Source organism: Benincasa hispida, chromosome 7 (genome assembly GCF_027475165.1).
Source record: "Benincasa hispida cultivar pf3 chromosome 7, pf3_genome.v1.1, whole genome shotgun sequence".
NCBI classification, from domain to species: domain Eukaryota; kingdom Viridiplantae; phylum Streptophyta; class Magnoliopsida; order Cucurbitales; family Cucurbitaceae; genus Benincasa; species Benincasa hispida.
In genome coordinates this window covers 48117010-48141713 of record NC_143484.1, presented here as the reverse complement: position 1 = coordinate 48141713, position 24704 = coordinate 48117010, and the positions used below count along the sequence as shown (strand labels likewise).

At 31.3% G+C, this 24704-nt stretch overlaps 2 protein-coding genes across 2 annotated transcripts; one reads left to right on the top strand and one right to left on the bottom strand.

Annotated features, from left to right (window-relative positions):
* Nucleotides 1–2057: 2057 nt before the first annotated feature.
* SRS6 (SHI-related sequence 6) lies at nt 2058–4478 on the top strand. The gene is made up of 2 exons (XM_039036971.2): nt 2058–3258; nt 3879–4478. Exons 1-2 carry the CDS (start codon nt 2583–2585, stop codon nt 4109–4111), a joined length of 909 nt encoding a protein of 302 aa, XP_038892899.1. The 5' UTR covers nt 2058–2582; the 3' UTR covers nt 4112–4478.
* Nucleotides 4479–7603: 3125 nt separating this feature from the next.
* LOC120082102 (phosphatidylinositol 4-phosphate 5-kinase 6-like) lies at nt 7604–12833 on the bottom strand. The gene is made up of 8 exons (XM_039037329.2): nt 11171–12833; nt 10484–10651; nt 10029–10194; nt 9523–9639; nt 9257–9450; nt 8753–8877; nt 8585–8651; nt 7604–8275 (listed from the first exon to the last, which is right to left on the bottom strand). The coding sequence occupies exons 1-8, from the start codon at nt 12316–12318 to the stop codon at nt 7987–7989; spliced, it is 2274 nt and encodes a 757-aa protein (XP_038893257.1). The 5' UTR covers nt 12319–12833; the 3' UTR covers nt 7604–7986.
* Nucleotides 12834–24704: the final 11871 nt, after the last annotated feature.

Genomic DNA, 24704 nt, shown 5'->3' with positions numbered 1-24704 from the left:
GATTTCAAGGCTATGAGTAAAAAGACAAGATTGGAACTAAAATGGATCAAAACGGTTCAATAATGCACAATTGAGACATATTGGGACCAAATGAATCAAGTAGGAAGAAAAGAGGAGAAAAACCAAGTTCGTAAAAAAAACAGGACGCATTTTCCAAAAGCGAATTAAGTGCTGTAGTAGGCAGTGAAACACTGGAACACTTACGAGAGTGCTACAGGACTGGGTGATCGAAAATCGTTCAAAGGCAAAATTCATCATAGAAACGTGGTTGGAAACCATATAACTCTTCTTTCCCCTTTATATTCTTGAATTAATTTTTATATTTTGATATGGTTCTGTCTATGGAAGTCGTGTTAGGCTAAATTTCTCGTAGTTTTAGGGGTTTAGGTTAATTGTTGAACACTTTGTTTCTTGAATGATAGTTTGCATTTATACTTTCTAGCATGACCGTTCTTAATGCTTTTGAATGTTTGATCAATATTTGAATGATTTCATGATTTAAATCTTTCGTTAGCACGTTGGATTTAGATTAGATCATGCATGCTAGACTATTGTTTGAACATACAAGAAGTAGTCGGATAACGGTAAAGATTGTTGATGAAGAATCTTAATGTCATGCTTCTTAATTTGGTTTCAAGAATTTAGTACTAGCATGAGAAAAGATTGTTTTCAAAAGATTCAATCTAGATAAAAGATTTCTCAATCGAAGTATTGTGTTAATTACTTCAAGAGTTCAAGCAATTGTGTTTAGTAATGTCTTTGATAAAATCTATTCCCTAAAACATCTCTAGGTTGATAATCTTCATATTTAATCACTTTTATTATTTTCCTTGTTTAATCTAGTTAGTTCTCCATCGAAGTCGGTCTCCTAAATAAAATTGGAATGATCTCTGAATAGCTAAAAGTATATCAATCTGATTCCCTAAGGATGATACTTGGTTTCTTCACCATTTTTATACTATAACTTGATACGTGCATTTGCATAACACCAAGCTTTTGATATCATTTAATCTTTTTGATGTTAAAAATTTAAATTTGATTTCTATATTTTTTTAAAACTTAACTATTCATGAAATCCTTCTTACACTTAAAAGCTCATATTTTTCCTCTAATTTGTAGCTAAGCCTTGCCCTAGTATAGCAAGCTAGTCAGCTAAAAAAATGGAACTAGTAGGAAAATATGTCATGTTGATAATAGTTGGCACAATTCTTGAAATTTGACCAAACTATAAAGATAACATTGAAATTTATAAAACTAAAAATAAACCTTAATTATAGTTAGTAAATTTGAAACTTTTAAAATTATATAAACGGAATTGAAATTTATCTAAAAGTAAATGCACCATATTTGTAAGTTAATTTTAGCAAAATAATAATAATAATAATAAAAGAAAAAAAGAAAAAAAAATCCTCTAGCAAAAGTGGGGGAAATTGTAGTTTAACTTCCCTTGTTTTATATAGAGAAGAAAAACTCCATTTTTACAATGATATAATATAGAAGTAGGTCGCAATTAGATGAAATCTTTTTGTTGAATGAATAATAATTTAAAATTAAGAATATATATATATATATATATATATAGGATGATTACATTTGATGTAAGTGGTAGGCAAAATGAACCACCCTCTATTATTATATTATTTACATTTTACCATCCCACCTTTAGACAAAGGGAAAAAAACCCTCTTCATTTGATTTGGACTTCCCTTTAAACAATAATTCTTAATAATTAAACTTCATTTAATCAAGTAAACAATAGACAATAGATTCTCCATATATTTCAAATTTTAAAAATTAATTCATCAGAAATCTATTAGATGTATAATAAAAAAATTTAATGATTTATTAGACACCAAATTAAAAATATAATAATACTAAATTAGAAACTATTTAACGCTTCATTTAGAATTTTTTGTTACGATAAATACTATTTCAAAATCCTCAATTAGCTACTGTCAACATTATATCTAAATCCTCATTTGTTATGATATTTCATTATTTTCCTTGTTCCAAATGTGGGATTAAGATTTAATAGGAAATAAATTTAAAGTTATAAATAAGTAAATAAATAAAATAAAACAGGGAGAAAGAGAGAGAAATGGGTGAAGTGGTGTCTCCTTTTGAAATCAAATACAGAAATGTGATAGGATTAGGATTAGGATTAGGAATGGCCATTTATTTATAGTTATTCCCTTCCTCTCTGTCTCTCAAACCTAAAACTACTTTGTCACTGCAGAGTTTGAAGAATCATTCATTCCATTTCCACTCACACCTTCTTCTTCTCCTTCTCCTTCTCTCTTTCTTTCTCTTTCTCCTCTGTTACTGTGAAATGAGAGAGAATTCCACTCCATTGACACAGCTAAAGAATTGCTTTTGGTGTAAGATATTTCTTTCTTTTTCCCAACACAAACACATACACCATAATCCCATCAAACTAACTCTCAATTTCATCATTTAAACACTGTTTTCCCCCTTCTCAACCCGAATCATAAACACCCTCTTTCAATCTGATTCTATCTTCTTCTAATTTCCACTTCTTTCTTTTCTTTTTCCTTTTTGGATCAACACAACACAACACAACAATGTTGGGTCTCCGAGATGTTCTGTTTATAGCTCCCACGCCTTCTTCTCTTCACCAACAGACCCAAATCATATCTTCCGATCATCATCCATCTCTTCCTCTCCCCTCCTCTGCCGCTCTCGGCGTTAGCGTCGGCATTTTCCCCCTTCTCACTGCAACTCCATGTCTCCCTCCGCCGCAGCCCCTGCCTAATCAGACGGCTGACGATGTTACCGATCGTAGTCGAAGTTTGGAAAATCTGAAGAGAACCCAGGATTTTGGGTTTGGGAAAGGGGATTCGTTGATGGGCGGTGCCGGCAATAATGTCTCCGACGAACAAGTGAAAGGCGATGCCGGGGATGGGTCTATGGCAGTGTGTAGGGACTGTGGGAACAGAGCAAAAAAGGAGTGTGAGTATCGGAGGTGCAGGACTTGTTGCAAGGGACGTGGGAATCATTGCTCTACGCACGTGAAGAGCACGTGGGTGCCGGCGGCTCGCCGCCGTGAGCGGCAGATGTTGGTAGTGATGGACGGCGTCGCCACTGCTAGTGGCGACGGAGGGTCTTCTGGTTCTTCTTCTGCCGGTGCTAAAAGGCCTAGAGTTTTGATTCCTTCACAGAGTACCGCCGCCGCCGCCGCCGCTTCCACTTCCAATGCCACCACTCCCCGGAGCTTTGAAACAACCTCTAGCCATCAAGGTAAATCTCTCCTTCACTCTCTCTTTCCATTCTTCCATTTTTGTTTTCTTGTGTTTCTTAAATGAATTGAGAATCATGAGCAGCAATAATGACATGTTTGTTTACTCTGTTTCTCTCTGTGTAATGATTTGGTTACTGGTTACTGGTTACTTGTTTCTCGATGTACAATGTTAGATTATTATTGTTCGGTTTCAAATTTGTAAGACTTTTATAAGTAGTTTTGATTTTAGTTTATCTTTAAAAATCTTGCAGCAAATTTGCATATTTTGTTGAATTTATCAACTAAACATGTCCATAATACATATTCATTAGGTATGTTGTTGGAAAACTTACAAACCTTTCATGTTTCTTTCTCTGTTTTTCTCCAACAAGGAGGGAGTGGCTTGTATATATAAGTCTAATTTATGGCCGGTTGGAAATGACTTTTCGAGTGCTTAAAAGGAAGGTTTTCTAAGTGTTAAAAAAGGAGTTTTAAGTGTTTAAAAGTCATTCCAAACAGACAGTCGAGTGATCCAAGTGGACTGGATTCATTTTTCTTCTTCAAATATATTCTTACAGTTTTGTTAACAGTATCTTTTTCCTAAAACCACCTCTTAGAATTCTTATGACTTTGAAACCAGATGCAAGCTTCAAGAAGTCATTACCAGGGCACGTTCGGGCTCCAGCCGTGTTCAGGTGCCATAGGGTGACTGCCATTAACAGTGGTGAAGGTGAGTTAGCTTACCAAGCAACAGTCAACATTGGTGGTCATGTCTTCAAAGGCTTTCTCTATGATCAAGGAGCTGATGACAAAAATGCATTCCCATCTATTTCACACCTCCATTTGGATAGTGGTAACCACCACAGGGATTAGACATTTCTTCTCTTCTTTCTTTTCCAAATCTCCCTCTTTCACTCTCCTCCTCCTAATGACTCGGTCTCGGCCACTCGAAAAAAAATAGGATATCTCTGCTAGGTTTCAAAGGTCTGTTATGTCATCTATAAGTTCTATATAGTTGTTATCATGGTGGTAATGCAATGAATCTTGCACTGAATAGAACACAAAAGTGCATAGTTGTAATAGAATTTTTCTGTTCTATAGTTATTCTAGCCTTAAGCTAGGTTTAGTGTAAGATTTCTCAAGTTCAATGATAGTTGGATATTAATCTTCTGTATATTGCTAAGAAGATGTGTAACTTTCATTTATCCAAATATCTGCTGAAGCAAGCCAGCTTGTCCTATCTCATAGCAGCTGTATTATATGTTGGAATACAAGAGTTCAATCTCTTCTTTGCCTGTCTATCTCGAAAAGTTTTATGAAACGAATGAAATCGTTCATCTTTGAAAATAGAACATCGAGCATCTTCTTGTGAAATGGCACCATGGTGGAACAGGTAAGATGCATGTAATGCTTCCTCTTTCTACATTCCTATCTTCTTGTCTTCATCTGAGAACATTTCCACTGATTTGGATCTTTTCCAATTATGAGAGGGGATTCAATAAATGGAAGTCATTTATTTGATTGAGACGACTTCGAAGGTGAATATGTAGCAAGAACCAGAATAAGTAAAGTCAGACCCCACACGATCAATATAAGCAGAAGATGAAAGTAAGTGAAATGTAGCTCCTTTTCATCACATTTTTAGCAAAAGAAAGCAGGGCAATGGAGATGAACACTAAAAACTGAAAAGTGGGAAGGAAGAGCAAAGCTGTGTAAGAATTACCAAAACTTGAAAAGAGTTGAAAAAGAAGAAACAGAAAAGGACGAATGAAAACAGTAGCATTTGGGGTCAGCTGTTAAAGAGATTTGCATCCCAGATGAAGTTGGAAGTGGAAGCAAAGCTTTAACAAAAAGGTATGCATTAAAAGAGATGAAGAAAATGAATAGGCTCACAAAGCTGAGAATCCCTCCCACACCCTTATTGTCTTTCCATGTAGGAATTGTTGGCATGGCCCCTCATTGTAGCAACTAGCAAGTGTAGGAGATTGAATTAAACTACATACCATATCATTGCAAATGGGGAAAGAGATGTGACAAGGGTAGTGGTATGGCAAAAAGCTACATTTTAAGGTAAAGACTATGGGGGTTTCAACTTATTAGATATATGCTGGGAAGGAATGAAAGACCAAACTGAACTCATTTTTCATATTTGACATAATCCTTCTTAACATATACATTTGTCTAGGTTGTATATTCATACATTACAAAAACTCATATGATTTAACATAATTATATGAGAACATGCACTCCTCTGGGTATATATCACATCAAAAAGACAACTTCTCTTGTTAGATGTGCTGCTAAGCATTTTTCATATGTTTTACTTCAAAATATCATCCACGGTTGTTTTGTATGTTTCTTAAAAACATTTGAAGAGGGGGTTTTCTTTTTTTTTTGTTCCAGCAAAAAATGTGTCACTTTACATCTCTTAAATTATTCTAACAAAACACACAAATTGAGTGTAGGTTGTCTCCCTTCTTCATAACCTAACCCCCCTTCAGTTCTTTTCAAAATTAGGTCTTTTTCCTCTCTCTCTCTCCATGTGAGCTAAGATGGAAGGGGGGCCTCCCCTACTCACTCAATTACTCTTATTTACTTTTCCTTTTCTTTTTCATAGACTCTTTGTGAGGACAGATCAGAACATTTTTTTAAAGTAAGAAATTAAAGATAACTGTTTTTCTTTATATATATATATATATATTATAAAAAGGACTAGCCTATGGAAGAATGTGAAAAGAGAAAAGACAACCATTCTAAGAAATTCAATGTATAGCCAAATGTTTGAAAGTCATGGGTTTAATGAAAAAAAAATTAGGGTCGGATTTCATATAAACATTTAATATCTTTGTTTATTTCGCAGGATTTTACTTTTTAGAATCGAAAATATTATCTAGGGAATTTTAAAACCCATGATTTTTTAGTACCCTCCATACTTAATTTTTATACCGAGACATGAATAGAGTCTGATTAATTAATAAATTAATATCAATTAATCATTACTATTAATTTAGTTGATTTTAACTATTAATATAGTATTTAGACTTAAAATTTTAAATAATACATTTACCATTATAATATTATATTAACTATTTGGTATAAAATTTTATTATGAATTATTAATATTCTAATTAATTTATATTATTTTATTTTTATTAATTAAATAAAATAATTTAAATAATGTTTAATTAAAAATTTTATTTATTTATATTTTAAGTGATTAAATAATTAATCAATATAACAAGGAAAATTATTTTAAAAGACAAAACTATTGAAAAAATTTACAAATAGTAGTAAAATATCACTGCCTATCTGTGATATATCGCGATAGACTACTATCTATATTTATCATGACACGATAGACACAAATACTAGTCTATTGTGCTCTATCCCAAATAAACAGTGAAATTTTGCTATATTTGTAAATATTTTTATTCATTTTTCTCAACCCTTGTGAAAATATATTAAATAATTAAATTTTAATTATGACTACATTACTTGTTCTCTTATATTTGATAAAATAATTATTTAATTTTGGTTTCTATCTACAATATTGGTAAATCAAACACATTTAATTTTCAGACATTAATTATCCTAGACATTTAAATTCCACACATTTAATATCCATACCCATGAAACAATATCTACGATCCAAACGATCCTTTAGAGGGAATTAATCAATTCATGGTGACCATTTAACTATGATTTAATATCCTACGAGTTTTCTTGACACCCAAATGTTGTAAGATTAGGTAAATTGTTCTATGATATAAGTCGAGATGCGTGTAAGCTGACTTGGACACTCGCAAATAAAAAAAAACTTATGATATAGTTACCTTCCTTAGTTAAAAAAATAAATAAGGATAAAGGCTAAATATTCGATGGCATTGTGTACAACTTAGTTTTTTAGTACTTTATTTTACTTGCATTGAAAAAGTATCCCATCATTGCTTTTTAAAAAAGAAAACTATTACCCTAAATATCTAAATCAACTATTCCCTAACCCAATAGAAAAGAAAAGTATGTTCAGTATACATATATAGAAAAGAAAAGTTGAAGTGAAACGAAGAACAGGTTTGAAATGCCTTACCCTAAATAATAATGTTATTTTAAGAAGAATGGAACTTTTTAAAAAAGAATTTTGGTAAGGTGAAGTATAAGTAGTGATTCAAGTGCATAATAACAACATAAACCTAAGCTATGATAATCTCCTGAGAGTTTGAACCCAAAATGAAGTAAAAAAAGATAAAGGAAAGGGCATGATAACATTATAAACACAGAATAATGTAAAGATGAAGGGTGGAGAAGGAAATAAATGTAGTTATCTTTACCATTGTGAAGGCTTTTTCAGGCTTGAGACAAGAGAATGAATACAAAAAAGAAGAAGAGAAAAGAATAGAAATCAAGTTACAACTTAGTAACAGTTGGGTCTTCAGCCTTTTAGTTAATAAATAAATTTACAAATTAGTAACACTTGGGTGAGGTGATGGTAACAACTCTCATCTATAACTTTCTAAATCATATCACAATTTTCTAATAACTCTACTTAGAAAGAAAAATACAATGCATAAGTGGCAAAGCTCTACATGGTTACCTTAATTTTATACATCAAATGGTTGCTCTTTCTTTCTTTTTTCCGTGGCCAAACGCTACGACTCTATCAAAAACTGATACCATTTCTCACAACGGACCGACTGTACAAGGATGGCCACTGTCTGCAAGTTTTGATGAATTGGGTCAGTATAACAACTTCAAGTGTCTTCTACAAAAATTCTGAAGATGAAATCTCGAAAGCGTTTCGAATATTGCTTTGGATCAACAGCAGATATTGACGATGGATCGTATTGAAACGATTTATAAGCATGCTCGAGTTTCTTGCTGATATCATAGTCTTGTAGTATGTCGATTATACCAAAGAAAATGATCACATCATACAACTCCCCAGTGGGTTCTCCTACTAGCTGGGCTTCAGGTTCTCCCCGTCTCACCGTCCGTTCTGCCCGTGCTGGCATATTGATGCCTAGACTAATGGAAGCCCACCTGAATATGTAAATGGTCATACTTCAAAATAATGATTGCCAGAGAATGTCAGCAGCAAATAATTCGAGTGAATTCAAGTTTGTTATGTTAGAAAGCTAATAAACAATTAGAATGGAAGAAAATCAGGCTTTCCTCTTGAGCATTTCATTGGAAAAGCTAACATGGAAAAGCAAAGTACACGTGTTTTATCAGCAAAATATCAAAAACAAGCACAGAAAGTTGAATTTCTCGCTATATTAAGCGGCAGCACGAGAAGGTTCTTGAAAGATCTCAGTAATTGAATATCAATAGTTCATGAGTTCATTCTACCTGGCAGAGTCTTGTGCCTTGTCTGCTCTTAACTGACCATCTGCTTCGTAATCAGTATCTCTACTTCCTAAAATATACATTTTCAAATATCAAATGCTTTTCGCTGAAACTATGATTTGGAATAAGAAACTCAAGACACTTTAAAATAATCAAATGAACAGTAGAAACCTGAATGATGGCTCTCGGGTGTGCTCGCTTCCCGATACGAAGTTTCTTGGAAGTGAAGACCAACTAATAGACTGTAGTCCATGATTCTCTCCTGTTCAAGAAAGTCACAATCCTTGTCTACTTGTCTGCATTGAGGAAAAACCAACGAGAGGTGTAAACTGAGAAACCATTAAATAGAATATTGACCCATAATATTTGTGTGTGGCCACTGTTTTTTTCTCCTTCCATTCCTATTAATGAGAATTGTATTCTCTTTCAGTAAAGAACTATCGAATATGTGATATGAAACCTAGTTAAATGTAGAGATTTTTTACTTTCTTTTGAGAAGAGTGACCAACAAAATAGTGTTACAATTTTCAACTTAGCTCCAAGTATGAGTTCAGATGCAGATTCAATTGATGAGTGCAGGTCATGGATCAGGGAGCAAAGGAATGATACAATTTTTTTTGTCATGAAAAGAAATGAGTAGCAAACTGGTAAGGAAAAATGTTTACGAAATTTTACCTACAAAATTCTTGGAACCAAATCTTCTGCAACCGGAATATATAATTAAGGTCAAGATCTTTAAGGGTGGTTGTTCCATCTATTTCCGCCTCTGGTTTATCAGTTATACGGCCGTGGGAAGAACCTTTCAGGTCAAAACGCCTGTGGATGGTATACTCGGAGCAAAACAGATTTCCCATTATGACAAATCGCACCTGTAAATCAAGAAAATCCGTGAACCAAAGGATCCGTGGCAACCATTGTAATGCTTTAGTATCCTTTTATACCTTCTTCTGTGAAGTCCCAGTTAATCTCACACAATGAAGACCGTAAAATTTGGTAACGAGAGTATTTTCGAAGGACCGAACATGCTTATAGTAGGCTGGAAGCATCCTCAAGAGAACCTGCATGTATCTTGGCCTGTTCAGATTGGAATATATTCAACTCACAGAAATGCATACATGTACTAGAGGAAATTAGGAAAGCCTAGGATAGATGCAACAGCCAGCAACTGAAACACAGAAGTATACAACAGAATCGAACTTTCAATAATGGCATAAAGATTGTCAGAAAGTACTGAAACTCAACAAGGTAACCAAAACATTAAGGAGCTCATTAAGACTGGGGAACCTAAGCTAATCATGCAAGAACAAATTCAGGGAAGAGATCAGAAGTTCTAAAATTCCAAAGGATGTAGAAACTTTGCTTATGTAGGATAGCTTATAATTTTAAGCATAGATACGCTAACAAGGAATCCCAATTTGAGACAGCTGAGAGAGAAGACAGGACTAACTTTCACTTCAGCCTTCTTCATGGTTTTAATCATGTATCTGTCATCATGGGTTAAATAAAAGAAACTCCCACTTTTTCCAGGGGAGGAGAGTTCTCGAAGAGCATCGTTTCCACATATAGATAGCATGTAATCTGCTGGGTCCACCTTGAACAGTTTCCTAAGAGTCCTGAAATTACAAATTTGATGAACTAATAAGACTGCCATATTCCAATACAAAAATCATGACAATGAAATCGAAGAGTTTCATCTGCCATTCACTAAGAATTAAGATGTTATGATCCAGCAATAAAGCTTGCTCTCCTACTCTGATTAGAATGAATATCAGTCTCAAAATGTTCCTTCCATTTCAATTATTTAAGGGATCACATAGCTGATTGAGCAAAATGTCTAGCATATTAAGCCAGGCAGCGATTAACAAAAGGCAGATTGCGAAAATTGTACACTTAACCACTGACCTGAAGACAACAGGACAGTAGTCCTTCCATCTGAAGTCAGAAGATTGATGAGGTGGTGTATACTTGGATCCTTCCGGTGGAAATTTTGTCCAAACTTTCTCCTTAGGATCGAAAGCTGAAGACTTCAGATCAAGGGAAGTTGCTGGAGCAGGCCTCCCAACAGAATGCCTGTGCTATGGAACAAAAAAATCACTAAGTTGAAACGAAGACAATGGCTATTAAATACACATTTCTCATGTATTTAAACATGAAGTCTCATTGTGGTAGAGGTAGCTTCGAACTTCAGGTTCCATATCATTGATACAAATAAATGTGCCCCATGATTTTACCTATAGAGTAAAGTTCTTGCTCTGTCATTCGTTCTAAACTTTTTTAACAGAATCATTGTAATAGTCTACATGTGTAACTCAGATCATTCTGCTCAAATCACCACAGCAGAAAAGAGAGAGAGATAATTTCATTAGAACAACTCACTTTCTCAAGCCCTCAAGTGTAGTTAATATAACCTCATTCGAATTCCATCTACCAATTCCAAATTTTAGAAGTCCAATAACTGACACAAACTTACAGGCCTCTTCATCGGAGTAACAAGGCAAAACTCTAAAATCCAGTTGAGGGAGCAAAAAAGGAGCAATAAGGTTACACTACAGCATAAGTCAAAGGAAAGAATTCTTAAATCATTTATACCTGATCCCCAGCTGCAGATTTAGCATGAGCTCATAGTTCTTGTGTCCCTTTGATATTGTAACGCCCTGTCTCTTTGCTGGCTGAAATCTCAAATTTGGTTGTCTTTTCCCTTTGCTATCCAAATCTTGGAGCAGATGAGTTCCTTTCCCATTTCTGGAACTTGCTTCATTTGAACCATCATTCAATGATTCAAAACTAGAATTGCTGACTTTGCCATCAACCGATGTTCTTCTCAATCTCCTGTTCCCATCATTCCCTTTCTTCGAAACTGTTTGCTTTTGCGACGAGTCAAGGTCAAGGCCCGACCAAGTAATCATCTTCTGCGAGGGATAGATCAAAATCCTTTCCCCTGCACAAAGTACAAAATCATTCAAATACTCTGCAAAAATCTCTTGAGGATCCGAGCTCATCTCAGTCTCAGAAGAATCAGACGGATAAAAAGTCCCAGTCTGCTCTGTAGGATCCTTACTCCAAACACCAACATAACAACTCCCATCAGCCCATCTAAAAGTTCCATTCCCTCTAGGCAACCCATCTTCCCAACAGCCATCATACCGATTCCCATTGTTCCAAATCATAGTCCCATTGCCATTGATCTTCCCATTCTTCCACTGTCCAATGTAATGATTCTCATTCTTCCATTGATATCTCCCCTGTCCATCCTGAAACCCTCTACGCCATTCCCCCTCATAATAATCCCCATTGGCATAGTTTTGTGTGCCTTGTCCATGTTTCAAATTCATGACCCAACAACCCCTATAGGTATCCCCAGATGAACCAGTGTAAGTACCTTTGCCATCCATGTAGCCGCTTTTGAAATCCCCTTCATAAGTAGCCCCAGAAGGCCAGCTGAATTTGCCCTTCCCTAAGGTCTTCCCCTTGTACCATTCACCAACATACATACACCCATCGGTCCAAAGGTACTTTCCATGGCCATGGGGCATGTTGTCCATCCATTGCCCTGTGTAGAAATCGCCATTGGGGATCGCTTTCTCGGCGTGATGGAGTTCGCCAGGGCCAGGCTCGTCGTCGGCTGGGGCAACGGACATTGCTGCAAATATGCTATTGGCCCTCTTCTTCGCTGAGTTTTGTGTTTTTCTCACAGTTGCTTCCCAAGCCTTCACGATTCCAGCGTATTCCTTGTACATTATCACTCTGAAACTCCTCTCCCTTCACCCCTTTCTCTCTTTTGATGTATTTTCTTCTCTTTTTATGTCTTTTCTTCCCTCCTTTCCTCACTCTCTTCCCCCATTTTCACCTGAATTCGACAAAACCCAGATCACAAAATATCTTTCTAATCGATTTCTTTGCCTCTATACCAATAGAAGAATCTCCAAAACCACGAAAAGGGGGAAATGGGGCAACGAAATCCCGTGTTTCTGTAACAGAAACTCGGAAAGAGAGAGCAATGGAGGGAATCAGACGAAGGGGAAATACATAAAATTGCCCTTTGTTCTTTTGTGAAATGAGAAAAGGGCAATCCCCCCCCAAAAAAAAAAACAACTGTGATCGTTCTAGTTTTGAGGTTCTATCATGATTCTATGAAATGGGTACCATTCAGATTATGGAAAATCAAAAGGAAAAAAATTTCAAAATTAAAAAAGAAAAGGGGATAAACAAAGAACGAAGCTGTTTTGATTGATGAGGAAAGCAAAAGGTTGTTTGGTACCAATGACTAAACTTTTTTTCTTTGTTTCTGTAATTATTATTTTTTTAATTATCATTTTTTAAAATTATTATTATTTTTTATTTTACGTTTTTTTACTTTTTTTTTTTTTTTTAATTTAGAATTGTTCGGACCAAGAAATTCAACCTCATTTCAATTGTTTCCCGAATTTGGTTCCTAAAACAACTAAAAAACCAAACATTTGGAGGGACGAGAGAGCTGCCGAGGATTTTATGTTTTGCTGTTTTTTTTCTTTTTCTTTTTTCTTTTCTTTTTTTGCCCATTTTTGTCTTTCCCCTCTCTATAGATTTCTCTTCCATTTTTTTTTCACTAATCTGTTGAATTGGATAGACATCAATCTTTTTCCATTATATGCCCTCATTATTTTCTTAAAATTCCAACCATACCCCTTCCATTTTGTTTGATTAAATTTGATTTCATTTACCTCTTCATAAATTTACAGACAGATATATTGATCACTCTTCTAAAAGTTGATGATTGAATACTTCACTCATATATTATTAAAAAAATCAAGTTTTTCTTATATCTACATTAGACATAATTGGTTGAAATTAAATTAAAACTAACGTGTATTTGTTGATTTTTTTAAAAGACAAAATCTTGATCAATGATTAAGAAAAAAATCATATTGAAATAATATAAATGATGATAAGGAAATTCATAACCCAGAAAAAATTGTGTTTATTAACTTGATTAAACCCACTAAATTATTGTAATAGTAGTACTCCCAAAAAAATCATGAGACAAAATATATATGTCGATAAGATATTGTCAACAATGGATTTAATTAATAAAGTGATTAATTAAGAAAAAAAATTAGTCAGACGTGCAGCCTACTTTGTTAATGGAAATGAGGTCAAAGCCCAGAAAGGCCCACTCCACCCCTCCCAATAAAATGGGAAAAACTATGAAGGTGGGGCCAAGAATTGAGTTAGGGTTTAGTGGCTTTAAAAGTTGACACTTGTCCTATTATGAAGCAAAAGTTACTCATCATCATGAATGCATCATGATGGTGATGATGGTGATGGATCATACATCTAAAAAAAAAATTGTTTCTTTTTTTCTTTTCCTCCCAATCTAACTTGGACATAATCCTTGGGTATTGTGTTAACTTGACCTTGGATTTTGTTTAATTTCAATTTATTATTTGAGTAGTGGTTTCTTCTCATTCATGATTATTGATATTTGAAACCAATAGTCTTGAGATTTTGACCAAATTCTAAATAGATAAAGAAGAATATTTCTCTTTTTCTTTTCATGATATTACAAATTTATGATTTTGCTTCGTAATTATTCATTTATTTTAAATCAAAAAATTGTTGAAAATATTTATAAATAATAGTAAAATATCACAATCTATCTACGAAAAATTGCAGTAAACTACTATTTCTGTCTATTTCTTATTATATGAGAAATTGAACAACAAAGTTTCCAACATTACAATCTTAAAGATATAATTTCTCACTTGAACAAAAAACAAAACCAATAATTATTCTCGACCTTCAAAGAGAAATAAATACAATAAAGGAAGAAATTTCTAGCATTAAAAAAGAAAATTCTCAAATAAAATTCGAACTCTTATCACTTCAAACTCAACAAATAATTGATCAATCTTCCACTTCTAAAAATCCTGAAAACATAGAAACTGATAACAAAGTCGATAAAATTTCACATGAATCGTTTATCAATTTTATTAATAAAGTTCAAATACAAATATGGTACTCTATTATTAATTTTGTCATAAATAAGGAATACTATTTAACTTCTAAATGGAAAACTACGAATCTTAAAAGATGCATAACTTCTACAATCCTCTCTTAGAAGAAATTAAATTTCGAAAGAATAATGATCAAGAAGTAATAGCTTCACCTTTAAAGATGATAGATGTACCTGAAATTGGAACAAAAGTATCAACATTAAAAGATATTAAAAATATACGATTACAAAATAATTATTCTAATAAAATTTTACATACAATATCCAACCAAGTAGAAAGAATAGAATCCAAACTTGAATCTCAACATTATCCTATAAAATAACAACCTCAACTAATTGATAAGACAAAACCTTTGTTTAAACAAATAGACACATATAGTAGTCTATCGCAGATAGACGGTGAAATTTTACTATATTTGTAAATATTTTGGTTTATTTTCCTATATTTGAAAACAACCCTATTCATATTGATCCATAAAAAAGGAAAATGGTTATTCTAAATATAGTTTAATTGGTTATGACATATATATCTTTAAAAAAAAAAAAGTTAGATATTCGAATCTTCCACAATCTAATTTTTTTCACACGATTTAATGGCATAGTTTAAATTTCATTTTATATTGTAATCATATGGGAAGTTCCATTGGCCCACATTTGATAAAATTGAGATTGAATTTGTGATGAGGTATTTCAAATACTCACCTATAACCAAAAGATTATTTTTTTCTTAGGTTAAAAAAACGAAGTAAAAATGTAAGTGATGATCGAGAATGTCTATCGCGGTTGTGTTATAGTTTTGCCTATTAATTTATCAACATGCATTTTTCACATTAATATTCTTTAGTTTTCTTGTTTTAATTATTTATTACCAGCAATTTTATGCATCAATTTATTTTAGAATATCTTTTGTAGATCTAAATAAAGCGTTTAAATTATTTATGAAAATTATGTTATGAAAGTTTTAATGTCCTCTAAAGCTTCTTCTCTCAAGTCATTACAAAAATCATATTTATTTATTTTAAAACTGGTTTTTAACGTGGTTTGTGATTTAGATCATATTCATTTTAATTTCTTAAGGTTCAAGTTATCTTGTATGGTTTCTAAACAATTATATCCAAAATAAAGAAAACGTTTTCCATTTATTATTCCCATTAATTTTCAATGCAATATTTAGTGGAAGCTCGATATAAATATGTATTTTTGTTCATTTTTACACATGGTCAATATGCGTGTCCATTGTTTAAATTAGGGTTTAAAATTACATGTACTATGTTAGATATGGATTTCTCAACAAAATTAACAATAGACGCGTTGTTAATAGTATACTAAAAAAACATTGTTAATATAAAATTAAGTTCTCATTTAGTAATTATTTCGTTTTTTACTTTTGGTTTTTGAAAATTAAGTCTAGTTTTTCTCATTTTTTACAATGATTTGCATCTTTTTTTTTTGAAAATTAACAATGATTTTCTTAGTCAAATTTCAAAAACAAAAATTACTTTTTTTAGTTTTCAAATCTTTTCTTGGTTTTTTAAACAATTAGTGAAAAATAGATAGCAAATGAAGAAATTTGGAGGACAAAGTGGTACCTATAGGTTTAATTTTAAAAAACAAAAACAAAAAACAAAATAGTTACTAAATAGGACCTAAAATATTTTTTTATTTATTTTTTGCCTTAAAAGAAACTAAAATAAGAAATAAAATGAGTTTTTCTAACATACAAATAGATTAATAACTATTAATAAGACTTACATAATTATTGTTTTCAAAAGCAAAGTTAAAGAAAGAAACACTATTTCGAAGTTTAAGAACCAATAATGTTAATGAGAAATAAATTTTAAAAACTCAAATATATTTTTAAATATATAGTTGTTTATTTTATTAGGTAGAATTAGACCCTCAATTTTTAGAACCGAAACTTTGGATTCTTTAAATTTTAAGAATTAAAATTCACAGTTGAGAAATGGAGAAATATTAAAAACAACAACCATAATAATAATAAATCCTCTTTAAAAATTGATTACGAGAGCACCCTCTAAAATTATGAATTTTTTAACCTTACTCCGTTTAGGTAAATAGAAGCTTTTCATTTTCATCTTAATTCTTCATGCTAAGAGAAGCTGAATTTCTCAAAGTTTTGATTGAAATTTTTTAATACATTTGAATACTTAGAATTGGAAAAAGAAACGGTAAATCCATCAATGTTGGAATGTCGACAACATTCTACTTATGATAAATGTATGTCGCATCTTGATTTTAAGATTCATCTTTAACATATGGGGTCTTTATATATAGAGACAGTTGAAAATATAGATATTAGACTTAAAGTATTAGTAGATATAATATAATGAAAAAAATTGTAAATATGGCAAATTTAAATAGTATTTGTAGGAGTCTATCAGTGATAGACCATATCACCAGTAAGAGTCTATCAACGATAGAAGTCTATCACTGATAGACTTGTTTATATCTGTAATTTTTTTTAAATGATGTTATACGCTTGGTTATATACACATATAAATGGGTAATCCTACCATTAAAATAAAATAATAATTAAAAAAAAAAAGGTAATATATGGTATAGGAAAAAAAGCTTACAAGTTCAATCGATTTCGAATCCTGCCCTTTGTTGAAAAAATAAAGCTAATTGATGATATATAATCATAAATGATTTTTTTTAAGATTAAATTAAATTTAAATAAGAGACGATTGCAAATATAGTAATTAACCTCAAAGTATTAGAATATATAGCATAATATCGAAAAAGAATTAAAAATATGATAAAATTAGATAGTTTATTAGTGACAGATCATATTGTTGGTAAAAGTCTATGAGTGATAGACCAAATCGCTTCTAAAAATCTATCATCAATATAAGTCTATCATACTTACAAATTTTTTAAAAAATGATATTATATACTTGGTTATTATCTCTAAAAATGTTACATAACAATTATCCTTTAAATAACACTAAATAAATAAATAAATTATACTACTTTTGCAGAAAAATTTAAATTTAAAAAGGTCACAAAATAACTTTAAAAACCATTTAAACCCAAACAGACCTAAAGTGATTCTCTGCAATTTTTCTTTAATAAAAAAAAATTGACAATTCAAGATCGGTTTTGAAAAAGTATTAGAGATAACCTTTTGACTAAGAGAGTTAATTAAAAAAAAAAAAAGGTAGAGCATATAGAAACACAAACAACGATTGGCTGTTTTGCATTTGAAAAAAAAAATCCACTACAATATGTCTATGCACATATACTTATTAATTAAAAAGAAAATAGAGAATGTCACTTTATTTGTACATAACAAATAGTCATCTTATCGTTATAATTTTAAAAGTGGAAAATTGCAGTACATAGCAATTTAAGAATAAGATATTTAAAATATATCACACATTGTTTTTTATTTTGTAGATATGACACTTTTTAATATATGAAGTATATCGAATATATCAAATGTATCAAGTGTATATCAGCAACATATCAAGTGTATCAGATGTATCTGTACTTTTTTTTACATTTCATGGGTTGAGTTTATTTTTTGTCATTCTTACAAAAATAATAAGTTTAGAACATGGATTTAATATTTAAAATTTATTTTGTTAAATCTACGAGAAGTTCCGGAAGAAAAAAAAAAAAAAAAAGAGAAGTTTTCTTTTTTTAATTAAAAAAATGGTATTTATGTGTGTGTATATATATTTTAATAAAGTGATGCCCCCTCCCTTCATAAAGGTGTTTAGACATACCATTATTCAACTTTGGCTAACAAACAAAACATTTTCATTACCCACAACTTATCTTGTTGGAATCTTCACCATTTTTTTTTTATTATTATTTATTAATCTTTATTCTTAAGTTCTTTCTCCCTCTTTTTGTCTCATCATTCTACTAAATATATTTTTTTAAATACATGTCAATGAACCTTTTTCTTTTGTCTTAAATCATTTTTTTCCTTTACTTTCGAGTTAATATAATCATGTTATTTTATTATTATTATTTTTTGAGTTAAAATATGAGTTTGGTTAATGTATTTTCAAGTGAATCTTAAATTAATTTATAACTATTATTTGTTTAATAACTTTTCTAAAGACATAAATTTGTCTCAAAACTTGACTATAAAGACTAAAATTTTATCGAAGAATTATTAAAAATAGAAAAATAAAAAAAAAACTATTTACACAAAATAGTAAAATTAATCTTCTTTGATAGAGAGGTTAATAGAACTCTATCAATATCTATCAATGATCGAAAGTGATATAAGTCTGTTATTGATACAAGTTTATCAATATCTATCAGTGTTTTTTTTACTATTTCTATAAATAGTTTGATATTTTCTCTATTTGTGTAAAAAATTCCTAATTAAAATTTTGATCATTTGAGAATAGTAACGGAGCTAAAATTGAGCAAACTCCAAAGTACATGGATTAAACTAATTTTTACTTTTTATTTTAAAATATATATGTAACATCTTAGGCTTAGGATTCAAAATCCAAATTTGGTACTTATTACTTGCCTCTACATTCCCTGCAATTCGACAACGGCCTTTTTAATTTTCCTTGAAATGTTTTGAAGAGTGAACATTATTCTCACAAACCAACATAGATTATTTTAGCATACTTTTTTTTTCACTCGTTCTAAAATATTACCTAACATAGGATTGTTTCAAACCATGCATAAACTTAACTTTGAAGTCTCTATGATTGAGCCACATATTTATTTTTTTAAAAAAAAAAATCACTTTATTATATGTCGTTGTTATCAATTCTTTTAAACTTTTCTTAACCATATTTTCATATATTCAAAATCTCTCTTGTTATGTAGTCTCACTGTACCCTTCCTTTTTTCGGAAGTTACAGTATATAAATTATTTAAATTGTATTTTTTGTCAGAAGTAAACATAACTTTGTTAATTAAAATATAAGAAGTCTCTATATTAAAGTTATTTAAGTTCAAATTCTCACTCATCAATATACATAGTTGTAAGAAAGACAAAGTAGTACAAATCTTTGATTTGTTTTTACTTTATAGCAGCAAAATTTTCTTTAAAAAAATCCAAAAAAAGGTTAAGATAGTGCATTGGGTTGCTTTTCTTTACAACTAAAAACTATGACAAGTCTATTTAATGTTGGTTTGAACAAACATTTTGGTGCAAACTTTTGAACAAAATGTAGGGACAATTAAATCTTTTGTTAAATTGATAATTTGAGCCCAGCCTTTTCATCCAATATAGCTCCATGTGTAGCAATTAAGACTACCCATAATGTAGCTCTTTTTCTTTTTCTCATAACATTAATTAGTTTGGCCAGAAATGTCATTTTCATAATTTAAATCTCCCTTTTCATAGTTTAGTATTTTTGATACAGGTATATACTTTTATAAGCACTATTCTATGATCTACAATTTTATATACAACACTTCATCTTCATCTCAATTTCTTCAATATCACATTTAAATCATAACATATACACTTTTTGTTCATAATTGATCATTCACTCAATAAGAAGCCAGTGCTTACCATGACCACCCATTTGACATATCCATATATATAATAAATAAACATTTATCTTCATACAAATTACCAATTGTATTCACAACCATCACACAGTTTATTTAATTATAAAACCCCATTAACAAACTTGATTACAAAGTCTACTTATATTATATCATGTCTACGAGTTGTTTTGAAATGGTCAAAATCACTTAAACAATTCATGTGAGGCAAAGAATCAGTATCAAACACGTATCAGATACCAATACTTTCCAGATACTGTGCAGATACGTATCTAACACACGATTTGACGTTATTTCTATGCGTGTTTTTTTTAAGAAAAAAAACAAACAACTCATCTAATTTTTTTTCCAATCTAAAATTAGTCAATTTATTTCAAAAGTCCACTATTAACAAAACTAAAAGGAAAAAATAATAATAATAATGGACCAAACCCTAGACTAGAATCATTAATCTTCATATTCACATTTGAGTCTCCCCAAAGTTCACCAAAATATATACCATTTGGATATCTTCAACAATTCAATGAAGAAGTTTTTCGGTCATCTTCATACTTTTCCTTCTAATATTCTTCTTTACAATATGAGTCACTTTTCTATTGCATTTTATTAACTATTGTACTTCAACATCTTAGATGTTGTTTTTTCGTACTGTATTTCAGTGTTTGTATTCTATTTTGTGCTATTGTTATTAACTTGTATGCTAAATTTATCTATATCCTAGATTTTTTTAAAGAAAAAGAAAATGTATATTCAACGTATCAGTATCCTCATTTTTTAGAAATATATATATATTTAAAAAAATATAAAAAAAAATGACGCATCTTTAGACGAATTTGTATCTTAGTTTTTTAGAAATTAACGAATCGTCGTATCCAATCGTATTCGTATTGTGTAGTCATATCTGTGTCTGTGCTTCATAGATGTCTTTTAATTATGAAAGTCTATTTTAAGTGTATGGACTAAAAACTAAACATTCAATTGATTTTGAATAATTAAAAGTGTGTTTACTATTTTTTATTCATAATACCGCAGCCCGTTTCAAGAACCCTTTTAGAGAATGTTGTATGAGAATACAACCAGAGTCAACTATCTCCATCGATATGAACCTTTTTAGAGTGAAACTAAAAATAAAGTGACGAGTATGTGCGATGAATTGCAATCATAACGATTTAAAAGGAAAAAAAGGTGAAGGCACATGGAAGCCATAATTAAAGAAGAAGAAGAAGGCATTGGGTTGGGTGATTTCATTGAGTTTTGATTGGGTGAAAAATAGGAAACGTGTAAAAGCAAAGGCCATTTGATGTTTGTGGGGGATAAGAAATAATAATTTAGAAGGGGTTGGGTGTTGAGTTCAAATTGTAATTAATAGGGAAAATCTTGTAGGGCATTCATGTAATGGGGCATGAGAAATATGCAAATAGCTGTAAGAATAGAGAGAGATTAGCAAAAAGAGGGGACAAAGGTGAGTGTATTGTCCACATAAATAGAGGCAAAGTGGTGATGACATGGAAAACACAAAGCCCAGGACAGGGCAGCCATTGAATTCGAACTCTTACCTTGCTTTTCCATCTGTACTATGTTCTTCTTATATGCTCTGTTTTTTTGGACTTTGTCAGACTTACCAATACTCCTTTTGTCTCTTAAGTCTTCACCCTTTTTCCTCTCTACCCATATCCCCATCTTTTCCATTTCATTATCTAATTAACATTTTTCTTTTTACCTCTATAAATATTTTTAATATAGATTATAACAACCTCTAATCTACCTGGGTCAATTTTTTTAATAAACAAATTATGTGACAAAGTCTACATGATACTATAAGTTAAAAAGTTTCATTGGGTTGCAAGAATAGTGTCCCTTAGTTGATGAGACGGTGATAGCAAATAAATAAGGGTGTTGGAGTTTGACCATATGACGCCAATTAAAGCTTAAACAAGTCCACATGATCAGTCTTTGTAGATTAATTTTCAAATGTGAAATTTTAATATAGAAAGTAGCTAGATGAAAATATATATTTTGTTTATAAAATATCTATAAGGGGGAAAAAAGACCTAAACTCAATGAGATATCCTAAATTTTTATTTTGTTTATAAATTTTGAAGGAGAGACATTTTGACACAAACACATGGACGGCGAGGTGAATGTGCTTGCACGCTTGCACCAGCCGCCACAATTTGTCAGCCGGTTGCCGTCGTCAGCGACCATTTTTTTTTAAAAATAATATTTTACGATATCCTTTGTTTTCTAATTCAACTTTCAACTTTTTTTTTTTTTTTTTTTTATTATTGTTATAAATATGTTAAATTAGATGTAATTTAGATGTCCAAGCGCTTAGTGTCTTAAAGACAACACTTGTCAACTCCTATCACTATATGTGCCACTCTACATATTACCTATGTATCTCATACCAACACATTATCATGTTCACGTAAATAGAGACATTTGGTGGATCTTGAGAGAATACATACATTGGTGAAAATTTCATGAATTTGGAAAAAAAGTTGAGAATTTTGGAGGAATTTTCTATTTTCATAATTTCTTATTTTCTTATTTTATTTATTTTAATATTATATTTTCTCGATATCCATATTCCCGTTGTACCTCATTTTTTATAACAAATTATTAATACGAGCTTCTTTTATTTCCCCCGCTGAAGGTAGGTCTTAAAGTGTTGTCATGACAAATCTTATGAAATTAGAATTCACAACTTTTGATATTAATGATAATAACTATTTGTCATAGGTGTTCAACGCCGAAATCCACATGGATGCTATGAACATTGGGGAAATAATTAAAGAAGAAAATATTACATCCAGTCAGGACAAAGCAAATGCTATGGTTTTCCTTCGTCATCATCTCTACAAGGGATTGAAAATGGAGCATCTTACAATAACAGATTCTCGTATCTCATGAAAAAAAAAATTGAAAAAGAGGTATGATCATCAAAAAATAATTATTCTTCCTAAAGCTCGTTATGAGTACACTACTACAGAAATTGGAATACTTGACGTTTTTCCAGTGTCAAGTAAAGGGTATACTTGACCCTTATAAAAGCGTCAACTATTCGAATGTCAAGTATAATGTGATAACTTGACTCCGAAAAAACATCAAGTAATATGTTTCTTTATACAATTTTCGTGTCAAGTAAGATAATATACTTAACATTGGTGATATGTCAAGTTTATTCGAGTGTCAAGTATAGTGTGATACTCTTTGACATTTTTTATGTGTCAAGTATATGTCTTTTTGTTTTCAAATTAAATTCCCCAATCGATTTTCTCATTTTCTACCTTGTATTCCAACAATACAATTACATCAAATAAATAAACATATACATTTAAGATCTATCAACTCAATATATTCACTTAAAAACCCATAAGTTCAACTATGAACACTCCTCACAAATTACAACAATATTTCTCTTTCACATGTACATGCACAAAATAAAATCTCAACTATTGTTTTTGTATACAAAACTCAACTTTCAACAAACACAAAAGTGACAAATTGTTTAATAAATAACCTCTCAAGAAAGTACATTATTTAATCTATACATTGAGCTTTGAAGTCTAAAGATCGAGAACTAAGGGTTAGACAAGCCATGTTTAAGCAAATCAACCTGCAAAATAGAATAAAGGGCGATAATATCAAATTTTAAAATATATAAATAAGTGTTAAAATACAACAACGTAATCCAACCTACGAAAAGTTCAATAATAATGGTTACAAAACGCAAATTCCAGCAACTATGTAATAATTCCAAAAGAGTTTCAAGGCCTTCATACCTATCAAAACGTCTAAACATCGTTAGCTTTGTTGGATAGTGGCTCCAATCCCTTGAAATCTTTGAATTGAACATCAAAAATTGAAAATAACTCAATTATTAGACCAATATTTCAATAGGTAACAAAGAACTATTAATACTAACCTCCAAACGTACCAAAACCTTGCCAAGATCGGTCTCAAACCTATTAGACAACAACTCAACTCCTTCCAACACTTAAATCTAACAATAAAAAAGTGACAGGTATTACTAAGTTAATGTCAAAACTTATTGGGTGTTCAAAAATTTTCAAGTAAAACCACCAACACCAACCAAAATATTGTGGGCAACAATGGAACAAACCCAATATCCAATAGCAAACAAGATATACCTCATATACTTACCGAAAATCTTACCAAAATCAACATCAACCTGTTGGACAACACATTAATTTCTTCGAATCTGGAATCTAAAGCCAAATTACAAAGAGCATCAATCAATTTGGGTAAAAAAACTTATGGGTATTCAAAAATTTCCAAGAAACCCACTAAAGTAATCAAAACTCACCAAACTTACCAAAACCTTACCCAAAAATACAAGATTCTAGTGAGATGGAGTATAGATCTGACGAGATAGAGTGAAGCCCACACTTTAACAGATTACACTTGAACAGATTTGTTACAAAGCTAGACCTCAACGAAGACGTGGATGAACTCAATGACAACAAGCGGATTTGGCTGGACCAACTTGACTGAAGCGATGGAAGCAGTTGGGGGCATTCGACTAGAGATCTGGGTGGGGCTGAAACGACGGAAGCGTTCGGCTACAGATCTGGGCACGGCTGAAGCAAT

Excerpts from the sequence above, each read along its gene's own strand:
- SRS6 (XM_039036971.2), top strand. The coding sequence starts at position 2,583 with ATGTTGGGTCTCCGAGATGTTCTGTTTATAGCTCCCACGCCTTCTTCT. Across the intron at positions 3,259-3,878 it reads AACAACCTCTAGCCATCAAG|ATGCAAGCTTCAAGAAGTCA; the intron begins GTAAATCTCTCC and ends CTTTGAAACCAG.
- LOC120082102 (XM_039037329.2), bottom strand. The coding sequence starts at position 12,318 with ATGTACAAGGAATACGCTGGAATCGTGAAGGCTTGGGAAGCAACTGTG. Across the intron at positions 9,640-10,028 it reads TGAAGAAGGCTGAAGTGAAA|GTTCTCTTGAGGATGCTTCC; the intron begins GTTAGTCCTGTC and ends AGATACATGCAG. Across the intron at positions 8,652-8,752 it reads ACCCGAGAGCCATCATTCAG|GAAGTAGAGATACTGATTAC; the intron begins GTTTCTACTGTT and ends TGTATATTTTAG.